An 18,125-nucleotide genomic window follows, 5' to 3' on the forward strand; every position below is an offset into this window, starting at 1 on the left:
TGGTGCACCATGAAAAATATCTCAAATAGTTCTCCTCAACTGCCTTAAATCATTTTGTCAATGTATTACAGATTTAATAAAAGCTTTTCCAATGCATTTGACTTCCAAAGAAGGATGTGTAGAAAAAACATCAAAAACATCAGAAATCTTCGAAGTTAGATAGTTGGAATTGAGAAAAGAATATGCAAGTCAATAAAGACTCAATGTAGTAGGTAAAAATGCAAACCACCTGCCTTGCCCCTGGGAATCCCAGTTTTTAGTGTAGCTACAACTCCCCCACAACTCTAAAGAGCAGACTCCTGTGATAGCAGAGCCATTTCACCGAGGGCTTATCCAGCAGTTTCAGAGATCAGTCAGGAATAGATCTGCACTGTTGTCTCACTTGTCCCCTTTCACATTTTGGGGGTAACCTGTAATCCAGAATTTAAGACAGCAAGGAGTACACACTTGGGAAAACACAAGAAAAATCATGTGGAATTAGTACATGCATAGTCTGACTCTGGCTAGCCTTTGCTCATTTTCTTTCTCTCCGTCACTTTTAATATATATCAGTAATTTTATTCCCAGTCCTCCTGACAAATTCTCCATCTAGAAATGATGAAAATGAGGAGTTGGAAACAGGCAACTCCTTTCCGTACACACGCAGAAATTTGATGCTTTGCCTGTAAACTTGAAGCCACTGGAATAAATAACTGCTGTCAGATACTGGTGACCTCACATTTTCCCAATTCAGTGCAGCAGCACAGAATGCTTTTGCAGACTTTGAAAGCATATATTTTAAACTAATCTTTTAATGAAAATCAAGTTTTTAAACCAGGAAGTCAGATTTCTTCAAAAAGTCACTTTATAAACACACTGACCCACAGCTATGAGTTAACATGAGTTAACATTTTAATATGTAGTAATGTGATTAAAAAGTCAGATATCCTATTGATGCTGATATTTACCAGGGGAGTACAAGGAAATTGATTGTTTCAGGATCAGTAATAATAAGCATATGGGTATGTTCTTGTGGAGGTAATTGGCACCACGCTGTTCAGAGTTTTTCTTTCTTGAAGCCAAGAGAAAGATGTGATTAGGAATCTATCTTCTGTTTTAGACTTCTGAGGAAACTGTGCTTAGAAAGCATAGGGGAGAATTAATACCCTAGTTGGCAAGACTGGGAGCTGTACAAGGAATTGAATATAGATAATTAAATGATACTTTGTCATAAAAAAAATGTTTTTACAACAAAGGCAGAATTGTATTGCAGCACTATCATTTTAAAAGCTTATTTTGGACTTTTTCAAGAAAGAGCAAGAAAGTACACAAAGAACATCTGTGAGGAGTGTGTTTTCAGGTGCCTTTTGTGTACAGTCAATTACCTGCTTAGTTCAACTAAACACAGAAACAAAGCTAAATTCCTTTTCTGTAAAGAAAGCAGAGGGACTCAGTGAATATGAAAATATACATTTCAGACATGGCTCCTGCAAAGGCCTTTCCATGCTCTGTGGTTGTCTGAAAAATTAGCATTTGAAAGGTAGGGATTCTGAGACTGTGTCCTATCAGTAGGGGATAGTATGTATATTTTCCTGTTAGCATTGTGAACAGCAGCCTGCACTTTCCCAAGGGATGAGATATATGTACATGTAAGTGCACCTGGGTTTTTTTAAGCTTATATTAAATTATTGCTAAAGCAAAGGTATTTTCAGCCAAATGTGGAAAAAGTTCCAAGGTACATTGCAACACTAATATGACATTCAGCATAAATTGATAAAATCAATTAGTGAGAATTCACCCAGACTGACAACATAACATTTTTTCTTTTCAACAAGGAAACAGACCTTCTCATGCCAAAATACAAGAAGTAGTTACTGTATGTTAAAAGACCTTGAACACTGACCAGTAATACCTTTAACTCCAAAAATTATACTGTATCCTTGACTTTTTACTTAGTGCTCTACTGTCTTGTAATTGAATCATATTAATTACCATGTGTCAATATCATCAAAAAGTTCCATGGTGTTTTACTTAACCCAGGGCAATTGCTTGCAAAGAATCATTAAGATTTAATATCTCTAGAGTATTGGAAATAGGGGAGAAGGTTTTTAAATTTACATAAGCCAAGTAGGATCTTTTATGGGTTGGGCGGAAAGGAATCCACTTTGATTGTACAACAGAGAAAGTTTAATTCTCTTTTCAAAACTCAACATTCAAAATTCTTTCCATGAAGCAAATTGGGCAGAAGTAGTCTCACTTTAAACATTGTTCAAGTAGCAATTTGGAAATATTTTAACTCACAAACTAAATAAGTGGTGTATTTTTAGAGTACTAGATTACAAGTTTCTGCTCTAAAAATAGATGTATTTACATGGTGAGGTGTTATAAGTTAGTCCCTCATTCTTGCTGTGGGTTTGATGACACAAAGCAGCTGTAAAGCTGGAAGATCTGGTGCCCAGAGAATTGCTCCTGCCTTGTAAATTAAATCTCTATTCATTAAGAATGCTAAGTACTTCCTACGCTAGTTAAAGCCTATGTAAGGTCCCACAGAGAGTCTTTGTTATTAACACACTCAGGCAAAAGCTGGCCCTAGCTTTGCTACTGCTGGTTTCTTTTCTAGGGGTGGTTTATAAAATTTCACGTACATTATGTTGGATTAGATGTTTATATCCATGTATTGTAAAAGATGAGGCTCCAGTCACTTTGCTCCTGGTTATTTTTCATTGTGGTTCTGGAAGGAGATGAAACATAGCTGGGTATGGCAGCTGAATTCAATCTTCTCTTGACTTGTCCTCTAATGCCACACACTATCCTGCCTTTACTTTAGTTCAGAGTATGGAAATGTCAAGAGAGTTTTGCAAACCTTTCAATGGAATTAGCTCAAATGTTAGCAGGATTGGGTCAGGATTTGCAGCATGTCACAATGCTGATCACAGACGGGCAGTAAATGGTGATATAAGCCAGTGAAACAAGCCAGCTCCAATTTAGTTTGACAAAGTCTTCCTTATGCATTCCACTTCCCTTGTGTTTCAGAGCTCTCACACCCATGTGTGAAGGTACACATTGTAGATGTCTGCAAATTTATTGTTCAGCATTATGAAATTATGCCAGTTTTATCTTCAGAGTGCCTTTCCCTGCCCTCATGCCCCTATTATGCTTTCATAAAGACCAAGCCAGAACAGATGTCCTTTACTTCTCCAGGGCTAGATTAGCACTACCATAATAAAACCATAAGGAATGGTGATTAATAGAAATGTGGGCCTTGGACAGGGGCTCTGAACTACCAGGTTTGATGGATTTTCTGTCCTCATTGGGACCATTTGTGTAGCTTCTGCAATGCCCCTTCAGCAGCAGTCTGAAATCTGTACCAGAGGAAGAATTTCCCACTCTCCTTGCTCTGTGCATTCACAGTTAAATGTGTTTTGACTGCATTGTTGATGGGCAAAGACTGTGATCTACGCAGCAGCAGTTCCACCTTTTCATAATCAGTAAAGTGTTCATAATCAGCAAAAATCATTACAAAAAATACACCATAACACTTTTTATTGGAAATATGTTGTTCGTGTTTGTTTGTGTTTTCCAACTTGTTGAATAAAAAATGCAGTTATGAGTGTTAGAAGTTGATTTTTGTGTATTCCAATATATCTAAGGCATGTTTATACATTGTAACTATCTCTCTTCACCCACTGTAAATACTCAACTGACTATTTGTTTGTTTCTGAAAATCAGTGTTTCAGAAGGGCCGGGCCATAGACACGGGAGAAGTAGAGATTGGAGCACAAGTTATGCAGACCATCCCACCTGGTTTATTCTGGCGCTTCCAAATTACCATACATCACCCCGTGTACCTGAAATTTAACATTTCACTGGCAAAGGATTCTCTGCTGGGAATTTATGGCAGAAGAAACATCCCACCTACTCACACTCAGGTAATTGGAAATGATCCTGATTCTATCACACTTATATTTTCAATCAGCAGTGGACTGGAGTGTTCACCACATGCTTTCAAAGCAGAGAGGGAGGAAAGGACTGGCTGTAACCAGTCTGGTTATCCTTTTTTGTACTGAGCTCTAGCAATACCTCAAACCATGGTCTCTCAGAGCACAGTGTTGTACCAGACAGGTCAGCAGCTGTGACCTCAGGGATGTGACTGTCTGGGAGGCTGAACAAGTCCTGCTGCATAGATCCAGTGTCTTCTATGCCAGGGACGGATTTCCAGTTGACTTGAAAATGCTTTCATTTCTTTATGATTCCTTTAAAACAAATAGATTGTACAGTCAGTCTAAAGAGTTAATAGTAAAAAAATCCTATCTGTGGTTTCTAAGATCAAAATTATTTTTGAGTGCTTACTCCTGGGGATTTTTCAAGAGAAAACCTAGCTAAGCAGTCACATGCAATATTGCTGGTCACATTCAAGTTTTTTGTTTAGGCTTAATGTATTTGGCATATGAAGCTGTCATTTCTATGGATAGTAAATTTTTCTTCTTTCTTTATAGCAGAATCACACTCCGCAGAGTGTGATAAACATACATGGAATCATGGAAAGATTGTTTATAATGGACCACTGGAGATCATCCACTCTAACCTCAAAAATTTTTATTAGAGTTTTGATATTAGAAATAAACACTTTCAGCTGTCACTGACTTTAATGGAAGCTGGATCTTCAGTTGAGCTGACAATAAACTTTACTGAAAATCAGAATGCCTAAAAAACCTAGAGAAATATATGTATTTCTTGAACAGGGATTCATAGAAATCTCTGCTGCTTTGAGGTTAACAGGCATTGTCAGCATCCACCCGGTATTAAGAACTTTCCTATAAAAAATACATATTTATTTGCATTACTAAAATTAAATATAAAGAAAAAATATATTGAGGTTTTGATATCTGATAGTGATATCAGAGGGATTAAGGATTTAAAAATCTGGTGCAGAACAACAGGTTTTTTATCTGCTCTTAGCATTTGAGATTAATAGCTGCATAGCACAGGCACTACACCTTGGGAATTTTGGAATTATTCCCATTGAAAAGATGTTATTTCTGGGCTGAATCTGCTGTATATAGTGCAGCAAGTCTGATTTTACCCTGCCATAGCAAATAGCTATGCCAGTTTTGATGCCACATTTCTGACCTATGATAAAGCTTTTTATATGTAAATTTAAGCTACTTTGACTAGGTTACGCAATTGCTGTCTGCATTGGTGAATACTTAGGCAATTCCTCTTAAGATTTCAACTGTTTATTCATGTTTGAAGGAGACATGCAGAGTAGATTCATAAATATTTGCTAGGTGGTTAATTTTTGCTCATTATTATTTCAGTTTGATTTTGTAAAACTGATGGATGGAAAACAGTTAATTAAACAGGAACCAAAAAACTCAGAGGAGCCTCAGCAAGCTCCCAGGAACCTGATCTTGACTTCACTGCAAGAGACAGGTTTCATCGAGTACATGGATCAAGGAGCTTGGCATATGGCATTCTACAATGATGGAAAGAAAGTAGAGCAAGTGTTTGTCCTAACTACAGCTATTGGTAAGAAAAATCACAATATAATTGTTATTCTGATTATTACATTGCAAAGATGCATTTGATGTATTCCAGCTCCTCTTAAGTATTCTCTTAAATATGTTTTATTTCAGCTTAGTTTAATTAACCTCAGTGGAGCAACATCGTGTTAAGCCAATATTAGACAAATAGCAATATTTGTATATTAAAGATGGATGTTATCAAATTAAGTGTGAAGTTTTCATGTGTTAAGATTTTTTATATGATAGCTTAAATGCTTGAATGATTTCTGCTGTTATCTTTTTCCAAGTAAAAGAGATTATATCTGCCCTCTCTACTTATGTGGGCCATAAATCCTACAAAAATTATCCAGGCTTTAAGTCCTTATTTCCAGTCTTTTAGTCAGCTGTAATTTAGAAAATCTTTTGTGGATTTGTTTGTGAGTGTTGTTTGATGGATGGATGCTGGTTTTTTATGCAGTTACTCAAATGCACCATTTTGTTTGGAATACAGAGGACAAATACAGGAGGCAGTGTCCTGGTTGCATATGAGATTCCTCCTGCCTTTTTAACATGCATAGGTAGGCAAGTGTTTGCAGATGTAGGTGTTGTGAGTGAGCAGTCCTCACACATAGGGCTTTTTTGGAATTTAAATTTAGGTGAAGTGTTGTATTTATGACAGTCTCAGTTTGCTGCAAGACTTTAACCACTATACCCTTTAGTTAACCTGTTCTGCCATATGTTGAGCAAGATGTCTTTACTAGTAATGGACGTGCCATCTGCTCTTGAGAGCAAGTGGATACTATTTTTACTGTAAACACCTTGCAGAGCAGGACAGTATGATTCAAATATCCCGATTCTGAAGGACTTGCATAGAAAAAAAAATGGAGATAGAGTTGTAATGACTGGTTCTGGTATAAAATTTCATATTTGCTTTGTTCAAAAAAGTTTAACTTCTACCATTATTCAATTCCATCTGAGAAAATAAGAGTGAAGCAATTTATGAAGCATCTTTTCAGGTGCTCTACAAAGACCATAAAACCTGTCCAAACTCCATCCCAGCCTAGTGTCAAAATTCCTGATCCCTTGTTTATTTTTATTGTAAGACAGCAGGGTTTAAACAGGAGGATTTCAATAATATTTCAGTTAGTAGCATAACTTCTACTCCTCCCCTTCCCCCACACCCCCCACCCTCAAAATGAAATTAGTTGACAGACTTTAATTCATGTTGCATGTGGTAAAAAAGTTTTTGTCCATCCCTTCTGTAGCCAATAAGTAGAAGAGACTATGAAAGGGGGAAGCACGTGAGCCACAGTGCAGGCAAGAATCCTTGTACTTCATCTTCAGAATGTCTGCAAGGAGATATTTTTGGGAAAAGTCTGTTCATGCTGCTGCAAGGATCTACTGCTTGTGCATTTGAGCATACTGCCAGCTATTGTGTTTTCATAACCTGTGTATCATCTTCTCCTAGTTTTCTGCGCATCATAACTTGATTGTTTCTTCTTTTCCACACAAAAAAAAAATCTATATTCTTGATATATATATATCTAGGATATATATATCAAGGATATCTATATCTATATATCTAGAGGATATATATCTATGTCCTTTATGTGCATCATAACTTGATTGTTTTTTTCTTTTCCATAAAAAAAAAAATAAATTTAAAAACCTAACTATATCCTTGAGGCATTCTTCTTATTGTATTTGACATCTCTGCGAACAAAGGAATCAGCCATGACCAGAAACCCTGAGAACAGAGCAAGAGATTGGATGCATCTCTGCCAAATGCTCCTGAGAACCAGCCATGCTCCTCATCAGCATCTGTCAGATTGTATTTCAAGATGCTTCATGTTAGTTATGTATAAAATTGATTTTTACTGGAATTCTGATCAGACTTTCTTGAGGAGGGTAAATTGCATGCAAAATGTAGCATGCTTCAAGTACTTCTGTCAACTAAATAAAGGGCAGCCCAAACTGGACATTGCATAGAGGGGAAGTAACTTCTCAAACCATTAATTCTTCAGGTCAGTGTACGGATCCTTTGTGATTCTAGGAAAACTGAGAGAAGGCAGGCAAGTGCACACATAGAGCAATACAAGAGTTGATAATGAAAAGTAATATAACAAATTAGTAACGAGCAGCATGTCTGTGAAAAAAATCTTCCTTCTAAAAATGAGCTGTTTTTTTAACTTTGAAACAGACATCTGTGTACAGGTTGTGGATATCTGGTGAACAGATGCATGTCAAATGTCTGTTCTTTAGTATAAGCTGATAGCCTGAAAAGAATGACTTCGTATAACCATGGGAGCATTCAAGAGGAGCTAATCCGTATCTAAGTGCCCATAATTATGATCAAAATATACTTATATCAGTTATTAATTGTGTAGCTGAGTTTTCTTCTTCCTCCTCAATTATTTTGTGGGAAAGGCATCAAGTTTCCTATTTTCCCATAGCCAGAGGTACTTCACCTCATCTCTTAGTGGATGTGGCCACTGGACAGTCCCAGCTCCCCTGGCTCCAGAGCCTCTCTCCCAGAGCCCCTCAGTCCTGGAGCTGGTCTGACAGTGACTTACTCCACACAGGATCATCTTAGCTTCAATTTACTTCATATTCTTTATGGAAAATCCATATAAATCAGTGAATCCACTGCATTCCTGTAGGAAATACATGTGTAAATTGGAACCAGCTAATCCATGTACAGATAGGAGCCTGTCCTCAGATGTGTGAGGTTAAGTGGCTTAATATCCAAAGCTGTGTGATAAAACATGGGCAAGTTTAAGATTAGAACTGAAGGTGGGGTTTTTTCCCTTCAGATCTAGTTCTTAGTTCTTTATCACATTGAATTTCTTCACTGCACAAAAGATTATTTTTTTGTTTATCTGATTGTATAGAAGTGGAAATCCTGCCCTTCTCCAAGGGATTCAATTCACATAGTTCAAATGAACACGATAGAAGGCAATTTACTCTATAAACAGGTTTCAAACAAATTACTTCAGCAAGAAAAGAAAGTGTTTAAGATGGACATTTTTCAGCAAATACTCAGGTTCCTGCAGTGCTTTTAATGGTGGTAAATTTTACATGAACACTTACTTTAAAAGCTTTTTGTTGTAATATAAATGATGCACCTGTTATCTCAAAGCTGTCAAGAAAAAATCTAATAAATATTTGTAAGCTCTTGAACAGGAGTTTTGTTTTATGCTCCCTGTGAATGAAAATGGGCTTTTTACTGCTTCTGCACCTATTTGTATGTTGAGATGTGTCCTGCAGAGTGAGGTGAAGATGCCATTCATTTAAAATTCAACCAATTTATGTTTTTCTTTGTGCACAATTGCCTGAATAAACAGAAATCCTGGATGACTGCTCTACTAATTGCAATGGGAATGGAGAATGTATCTCAGGCCACTGCCACTGCTTCCCAGGATTCCTTGGTCCTGATTGTGCAAAAGGTAATCTCATATTAAATGACCCATGGTGCATGACAGGGATCATGATTATGGTGTGTGACTGCTGGGCTTGCAAAGATTCAAAGTGATTAAAGGAGATTAAATTCCTTTTTCCAGCCAGATGGCAGATACAGTAGAAGCACACATGTGGAAAGTTTCTTTATGCTGTACTTGAGTTAACACAGATCAACCACTTCTCCCTTCCTGACTTTCAAATTTAGTAGGTTCCTCCATCCACCTTTGCATGCTGTCTGTAATTGTAAAATACATTTTTAATAGGTGTCTTAGGCATAGCATAATGTTTTCTGCTACTTAAAAGTGACAAACAGTTTCACTTTGGAGAAAACATAAGTAAATCAAATGCTTCTGTGGTCTTAACTTGAATAGGGTGCAGATAAGAAACCTAAAGCAGCTTACAGACAGTTTTCCAGCATTAAGGCAAAAAAACCATGTTAAGTGAGCTTACTTCTGTTTCGGATATTTCTGTCAGTATTATCCATTATCCACTGCATGTGATGTCCAGAAGTTCTTATGATTTCCCAATGTCTCCTCAAATGTAGGGTTTATTTTTTTAAGACTCGGTTGGCTCAGAAATTGATACTGGATTGTAAAAGTAAGCTTCCACATTGCTGCTTTACATACAGATCAGTAATGGCTACAATTTCAATTATATTAAGGCTTCTTAGAAGAAAAAAGGCATGATCTTGCTTCAATTCACAGGAAATAAATATTAATCTTACTGAAAATCAGGCACTCCTGCAAATTTTCTGCAGAGGCCAATCAAAGGGAGAGTTGGTTTTATCTTCTAACATATCCCATTTCTGGTCAAAATTAAGGTATGCAAGAGAGGCAGACTGAGGAGACAAGGACACTGTATTACTGCTGCACTGCCTAGTTCAGAGATTTCAGTCTGTTACAACCCTTGAACCAAATGAAGAATTGAGGAGCTGGAGTGGAAAAGTGATTTTACAGAACGATAAATGCAATAAATGTTAATCTATGTAAGTATGTAAATACATTAAAAAGGTCAATCTGCCTTCTTCAGATTCCTGTCCAGTGCTGTGCAGTGGAAATGGAGAATATGAGAAAGGTCACTGTGTGTGTCGAAACGGCTGGAAAGGTGCAGAGTGTGATGTTCCAGAAGAGCAGTGTATTGATCCAACCTGCTTTGGCCATGGTACCTGCATCATGGGCGTCTGCATCTGTGTCCCTGGATACAAAGGAGAGATTTGTGAGGAAGGTTTGTGAAATTTCCTTCTCTGTAGTCAGGGGGGTTGATTTTTGTCTTTAATTTCCACGTGGTTTAAAGTAGTTAAAAACTCACAGGTATGTGATCAGCTTTCTGTGAAGCAGAACTAGTTTGCTCAAAACTACCTTTACTGTCTCACAGAAAGTAATGTTAAGATAGAGGTTTCTCAAAGGTAAAGTTATTCAGGTAACAGTTATTGGTAACAGTCCTGTGGTAAAGGTATTCAGGTCTTGGTAACAGTCCAAGGACTGATCACATAAAATTCACATTTGTATTTGAAAAGATAAAATTATTTATTTTTATTTAGCCAAAAGCTCAGGGTAATCCAGTCAGAAGATCATTTAAACAAAACTTAATGTTCTCCAAAGCAATCTGACAATTGTAATCAGCATTTTCCTTTTTCATACTGTTACATCTTAGATTTTTCTGACAATATAAAGCTGAAAGGGCAGCAAACAGGTTCGTTTACCAGAACATACTGTGTAATTCTGTTGTCATGTGTCATTTTTACTGGGAGCCTTTGCTCATGGCACTAAACTGGCATCCTTTAAGGCTTGACTAACAAAAAGTGGGAAATTCTGTGAGAAGAAGGTATTGTATTTTTTCTGCTTGTGGTACTGATGTGTCTCTGCCCTCATCTGTAAACAGAAGCAGTTGTTGTTTCCCTCAGCACGTCTGAGGTTGCTCATCAGCTTTGACTTTCTTCCCTTGTGCATAGCCTCAGAATGCAGAACTCTTCCTTGTGCTTTCCCTGACTTGATGATTTTTCACTGGTCCCCTTAGTTCCCCCTTAGCCTGGAGCTCCTGACAGCATACTTTGTGTGTCCTGCTATAGAGATTTTTCAGTAATTCTTTTGAGTAGCACACACAGGAGGCTTTTTATGTTGCTTGAATTCTCTAGTCAGAAAAATGTCCAGGATGAATTTGATAGATTTGACATACCTGAAATGGTTTTTAAAGGGAGGATCAAGAGAATGCTTCTGACATAGTCAATTGTTGGTAGTTTCAGAAACCAAGAAAACCCAAATGGGAAAAAGCAAGTAATACACAGATTTCCTCAGTGAGGCCATGATGCTGAACAAGCCTGTGGCTGGTGAGAGGCTGACTGTTCTTTTTACTTGCTTTGTTTCTTGCCATAATGAGATACTGCAAAATGGTTAAGGGAAAAAAATTACATAAATGTACTCAGACAGTTATTGAAACTGAGACTGGGAAGACATTAGATTTTTACAGTAAGAAACTTATTTAAATTATAAAATAAGGTGTAATTATGTAGAAATACTGAAATATGGTGGATGAAACAAACCTCTGTGACCAAGTACGGTGGGGTTTTATTGTAACAGTGTGTCCTTGATATGACTGTTCAGTTAGTATTGTAAAACATAGCTTGTGCAATAGTTAGGGAATTCTGTAAGGAATTAAGATTATTTTATTGTATGTAAACAAGATTTAGTCTTATACCAGTGCTGTTAACAGACACAGCAACAGATGTACTATCCAGGGAGCACCAGTAACTGCATGTATTCATTGCTATGAGGGTCCCTTGAATTTGTCCTGCCAGATTATCATTCCTAAAATGGAGTCACTCTATTAATTTTAAAACATCAGCAAAATAAAGAGCTGTCTCAGAATGAAGGAAAATTGGTGTGTATTTTTGTCCTATGCTTAGCAATATGTGCATTGTCCAGAAACACTGATTCCCTCTCTCAGAATTACACTGTGCACAAGCCTGGAAGGCTGAAAGAGGTACAAAATAAATCCTGAAATAAAATGTTGAATTGGTGGCAAAGCATTTCAAAAGATAAAGCTTTACTTCTTTATTTTTAGATTGAAAGGCCCTATAAACTGGAGGCCATTAATTTCTATGTCTGAAGTATTTAGCTTTCCCTTCCTGCAGCAGAAAACATCTCTTCATTCCTGTAGCACAGGATACTGTTTGTTAAGTTTATAGTTTAATTATTAAAATAGTACTTGTGCTGATACTTGAGAAATACATAGCAGAACTTTCACAGTGTCTCTTTAACATCAGTCTGAAGCACAATATAACATCAATAGGCTTCTGGCTAATTGTTTCTCATACTCAGACCCCACAGATCCTTCAGCTCCACAGTCTTCCTGCAGCCTCCAGGGAAGGCTGGCTGTTTCCTGCTTAAAACCTGTCTTGTTAAAGCTGTGCTGGGGCTTTGTGAAAGAATATGCTGCTCATACAGCACTAACCAGCTGATTTAAATTCCTCTACAGAGCTCCTGAATTTTTCACAAGGAATAGTTTAATCCAAATTGAGAACAAATTTAGTTCTTTGTTTGCAAATTGTTCATCAGTACATTAAGACTTTTATGAAGCTGTTCATTACCTGCAATTGCCCAGCACATGTTTTTTATGTGTATGGGAATTTATTTTTTTTTCCGCAAGCGTTGAGTCAGAGATTCACTGCTCAATCTTAGTGGATAACCTTTTTTTGTAGCAAATATTCAGCTATAGAGATAGCTTTTCACAGGAAGGTGAAAGAATAAATCTTTCTTTTCCCAGATGTAAATAAAACACAGTGCACTAATACCCAAATGGAAATACCTTGCACAATTACAGAATTAACTATTAATTGCTCCAGCTGTTTCCCAGCCCTACTACTGAAGCACAGACCTCACCAACTTAGTCCAATAGATCTGTCCTGGGAATCTGTGTTTTAAAAATAAGACAAAATTCATGACAAGATATTCATATGGCTTCTAACAGTCTATGTGCTTGCTTTTTTCCTGTTTTCAACTTACCCTTTTGCACAGATGTTAACAGACTCTTTTTCCCTTGTGTTTGTTAACATTGTTTCAGTTGGGTATTTGCACAAAAAAATCATCAAATTAATCCAAATCTCTGATGTATTTCACCAGTAAATAACTGTAAAGGTGTGAGTTTTGTGCTCTAAGTTGTATATTCCCTGCTTTCCAGAGGACTGCCTGGATCCCACGTGCTCTGGCCACGGCGTGTGCGTGCAAGGGGAATGTCACTGCTCCACGGGCTGGGGCGGCGTGAACTGTGAGACAGCTCTGCCCGTGTGCCAGGAGCAGTGCTCGGGCCATGGCACCTTCCTCCTGGACACAGGACTCTGCAGCTGTGAGCCACAGTGGACAGGACCAGACTGCTCCACAGGTATGATGGACACTTGGCTGTATCAACATTGCCTGTGCGTTCTGCTGGAGGTGTGAAAGAAAGCAGTTGCTGTTGCTGTGCTAATAGGAATTTAAAAAACAAGACAGGGATGAGCCATGAGTACTGTGGCATGGCACTTCATGGGCTTGTCAGCAACTGGCTTTCAGTTGCCAAGGATAAGAAATGTGTTTTCTCAGTGACAAGAATGTTTCTGTCTGGTGGCGTGACATTGAGAACAGTAGTCCTGCAGGAGGCAGATGCCTCCTGGCATGCACTGGGGGCAAATGTGACTCTCACCTGAGCTGCTGAGCACCTGTCAGGCTCATGCAGTCAGGGAATCCACAGTTCAAAGAGAGACTGGGAAGATTTTTTTTAAAAAATTTCAAATACAATGACTGATGAATAAGAAAGCTCTGTCAAGAAAAAAAATCTTTAAACAAAAAAAGACCATAATTTTCTCATGCTGGGATAAAAACTCTCTTCCTCCTCAGAGGACCATCAAGGTTTGATCCCCCTAAACTGGATTAAGAGTTGAAATGGATTTCCTACATGCTTTATACATTTACATTTCGTTTTCTTGAAATAAATGCACTCTGCACATTTTGCTCTGTAATGGAGCATGTCATTACCAATGTATGTACTACTATTTTTTCCCCTATAGAGCCCACAGAGCCAGAATCTCAGATGATAAGTAGCACATCCCAGTAGAGAATAGATGCAAGTGACAGATCTGCTGAATACTGTGGAATACAGCCAGTGGTCCAAGTCACCAATTTTTCTTAGAAATCATCATTCAGAAGAGCACTTGGAACAGTATAAATTTCTGCACAGATCTTCAAAGTGTGTGATTATGGTCTTTAAGTAGGGACTTATAAAATGCTCCTCTACATGATGAATTTTTAAGCAACAAAATATTGACCTGCTAATAATTTTCAGTGTTTGTTAGAAGGACCTTGCATTCATTCTACATTCCAAAATTAATGCATGCAGTTTTAGTCTGACACTGTCAGATATGGCACTTGCTTTGATAATTGACTTTTTATTGGTTTTCAGCAAAAGCCTAGTTGCTTGCATTTTTATCCTGTATTTTATTATATATTAAAAATACTCTCTGAAGCTTAGTATTATAGTAGTATTTCCATTAATGCAGCACATAATTAAGAGAAGCGTTAGTTATGTACTAATTTTTTACTCAGAAATATTGCAAACTAATTCTGTTTTAATACAATGTTATTGTAGCTCAGAAAGCAATGTTAGTTTCAGATGGGTCTGTTGTGTCAGCTGCATGGGGGAGTTAGATACTAAGTAAGGAATCAAAAGGCTAATAAATAGACCTCCAATGCTGTTTTGAACATTTTTGGAAGGGAGCCCCTTTACCTCCATCAGCAGAGAAAATACCTCTCTTCATCCCTAGTGTATCCTGAGTTATCAAAGGATGCTTTTTCCAACCACCAACAGGCGACATAGCCAGATGCTTCAGACTTCTCCTTTCAAATATATGTTTCTTCTTAGGTGTTAGACTAGATTCAGGATGCTCTTGGCAATATGCTGTGTTAGACTGAAGTATAGATGTTCATTTGTGCCTGAGATGCTCTTCCTAGGATCAGTGATTGCTGTACATGTTGAAAATAAAGTTTGATTTTAGTGAGTCAGGAAGACATTAAATGAATTTAGTAAGGAAACATAAGAGGAGTAACAAGGTCACAATAAAGGAGTTGTCACATGTGAATGGAGAAAGTTTTGAGTTATGTGCAATGAAGAGGATGCAATGGGAAAAGCACAGACTGCTTGTCTGGAGTCAGACAACAGCAGAGCTCTGCAGCTGAGAAGCCAGCAGTCTCTCAGCCTGCCTTAAACCCTTGCACTTTGCCATCTCTGCACCACATCATTCTCAGTGCTGTGAAAATTTGCCTTTTTGTAGCGCCTTGAAGAATATAGGCTCTTGCCTTGAGGATTTCTGTGTTCCCCAGCAAATTGCAAATACTTTCAAAACACAAGGATACACTATATTTAGTTTTATGGGATTTTTAAAATAAAAGTCAGTATATCTTGGCAGACTTAAACAGGGAGAAATAGCAATGGTTCTAGAATGTTTTTGAATATATTGTTCCAGATACAGTGTTCCAACCTGAACAGGGATGGGCCACCTCTATGATACCTAACCCTACTTGCCCATCTCTATCTCTTCAAACAATATAAACTTCCATTTTAAAAGTGGCAGACTGGGAAAGGACAAGAATCAGTATGGGTAGAAGAAGAGAGATGAAGGGTAACTGTGACTCGTTATCATTAAGAATTGCCAATGTTTGGAGGTCCAGCCTGAGCTCTGGAATCATTCATGGATTTTTTGAAGCTGGAAAAGACCATGTTATTCATGTTGTTTGATTTTCTGTAGAACATTACCAAAAAATAGCAATCATCCTTCAGTTTTTGCTTGACACTCGTGGTTTCAGTTCAGTTTTTTGAAAGTGAAGCTTCACACAGAGACTGAAAATTAAGGTAGTCTACCATTTCCTAGATAAATTGTTTCAGTTGTGTCTGGCCCTCTCTGCTAAGAAGTGCACCTTCCACTCCTAGTTTGAATAGGTGCAAAGTCTTGCAATCATGTTTCTTTCTGCAAGGTGAGAGACTGGCAAATTATTTGAAGTCCTTTCCAGTGTCCAGCCTGATCTCTGCTCTGACCTGTGAACTGGCACAATCCAATATCACTGGATCACCTCCAGATATTCCTTCTATTTTTGAAGTTATTGCTGGACAATTGCCATCCCTTGGGGGCCAGAAACTCATCTTGCAGAACTCCAAAGCAACTGTCAGGATATGTTTTCATTGTGTTCAAATTGGTTCTCAATAAAAGCAGTTCAATATGGCTTGAAAGTTGTTCAGACACTTAGTATTGCTAATCCTATACTGCTTGTAGGACACAACTTAGGCTGGCTCTGTTAAGATCCATACTTTCAATATTCTTAGGTGGATATCTGTTTCAGATATATTTGGCCTCTTTCCACCCTACAGTATTGAAATTCCATGAAAAGTAATTTTCCTTTGTTAGCTCAGATTTCAATTTATCTCTCCCAGAGATTATGTGGTTTTCATTTAAGCTTTGCCTTGCTGCTTATGAGCATCTTTGTAAAGGCTCTTCCTATCAGCTAACTACAAACACACGGATAATATGCCTCTGATTCTTCTGCCTTCTTTAGGCAGCATCAACTGAACTTCACCCTGGAAAGATTCTGGCAGATTTTTAGCTAAACCAATCAAAACAACATTGTTGTGTCTTTTTGACAGCCATATGTGATCAGGAGAAGAAAATTTAAAAGTACCTTCTGTCTGTCTTTAGTTTATTATATGGACTTATATTATTATCTTATATTATATTATTATATAATTTATATTACTATATTATATTATATATATAAAGCTCTGAAAACTTAAAATCCATGATAATGCTCACAACACAAAGGAACACGTTCTGTTTTGGAATTAATTAGTTGCTATCTTGTATATCACTTTGCCCATTTAATTTTAGGGTTTTTTCCTAGTTTGATCATCCTTTGTCAAGTCACACCGAAGTGCTCGAAGACATTTAGCCATTACCAATTTAGCCATCTGACAAGAGAAATGCCCAAGAGACTGAGTTCCATTTCTCATTTAGTCTTCCCCTGCCCCTACAAGATGTGGAGAACAGAAATTTCATACTTTGTTCCAAGTCAGACTGATTATATAATATGTTTTGTCAAAATCACCTGCACTGAAAAAGGTCATCCTTGGAGTATTTCAGAGTCTCAGCATCTTTACACCATGCTGAACCCTGTTATGATAGTATGTGAAAATCCATTATCAGTCAGACCTTCAGCATACGTCTCAGCTGACCTGGGCAGTAGGGGTGTGATCTACTGATAAATGACACAGTCAGTAGGATGGAAGACTGATATTGCACTATTTTAATGTCACCAGGACTTCAGTATAGTCATCTTTCCACTTACTGTCTGTGGATCTTTGTTGCTTTATTTATAGGCTGTCACCCAAAATGCCTTGATGTTAATGAGTCATCTCCTCTTGAGGTGTCTAGGCAGTGCTTTTCAGAAAGAGAAAATCAAACTCGTGAGTCCTGACTGCTCCTGTCAGGTAGAAGGCAGGCTCTGGCTAATTGAAGGTGCAGCATCAACTGAACAAAAAAACTCATCTTCTGTTCTCAGATTGACACCTTTAACATGGAGCCTTGAGATTAAAGGAGAGAAATCAAGAGAAAATGGATGACAGAGTTGTTCAGGGGGGCAGAGCCTTGCATAAATTAGTGTAACTGCAGTGATACCAGCAGTGCAGTCCCAGTGTGTTTTAGGTGAGGATCCAGCCCTGAGTCACTAATTAATTGCAGCACTGTGCCTAAAATATTATAGACTGAGAAATCTGTGACAGAGCTGATGCCTCTGACATCCTGTCCTGCATTCATTTCTTTAGACTCTATTCAGACAAAGTAGGCCAGTTTCTGTCCCCTTACTCCAGGACATTTGTCATAATTCCGCTGAATCCATTTATATCACTGAAGCAACCTAATTATGCTTGGGAAAAGAATACTGGCAGTTCTTAGTCACAAAAAACATTCATCCTAAAATGATTATATGGAGATGGTATATATTTAGCATATCTATTTTTGGTTAAGCTCTCCTAGCAAGATTGGTGGTAATTTTACAAAGGGTAAAAATGAATCAGCAGCCTCTTCCTTCGATATCTTGTGAAGCAAAAAATGTCTTTAAAACTGAAGTGCTTTGAAAAATGCAAAACGTTGTAATTGTTGTAAATTGATAT

At 37.6% G+C, this 18,125-nt stretch overlaps 1 protein-coding gene across 5 annotated transcripts in view; it reads left to right on the forward strand.

The window, feature by feature from the left end:
• TENM1 (teneurin transmembrane protein 1) overlaps positions 1-18,125 on the forward strand; it is a 782,308-nt gene that overhangs the window by 651,967 nt on the left and 112,216 nt on the right. For all 5 annotated transcript variants that reach the window (XM_039717552.1, XM_039717551.1, XM_039717554.1 and 2 more), the window contains 5 exons: positions 3,709-3,908; positions 5,298-5,508; positions 8,828-8,929; positions 9,972-10,166; positions 13,119-13,319. In XM_039717552.1, coding sequence (XP_039573486.1) covers positions 3,709-3,908; positions 5,298-5,508; positions 8,828-8,929; positions 9,972-10,166; positions 13,119-13,319 — 909 coding nt within the window. The remainder of the gene's footprint in view (positions 1-3,708; positions 3,909-5,297; positions 5,509-8,827; positions 8,930-9,971; positions 10,167-13,118; positions 13,320-18,125) is intronic.

This window comes from Passer montanus, unplaced genomic scaffold (genome assembly GCF_014805655.1).
Source record: "Passer montanus isolate IOZ18808 unplaced genomic scaffold, ASM1480565v1 scaffold38, whole genome shotgun sequence".
NCBI lineage: Eukaryota > Metazoa > Chordata > Aves > Passeriformes > Passeridae > Passer > Passer montanus.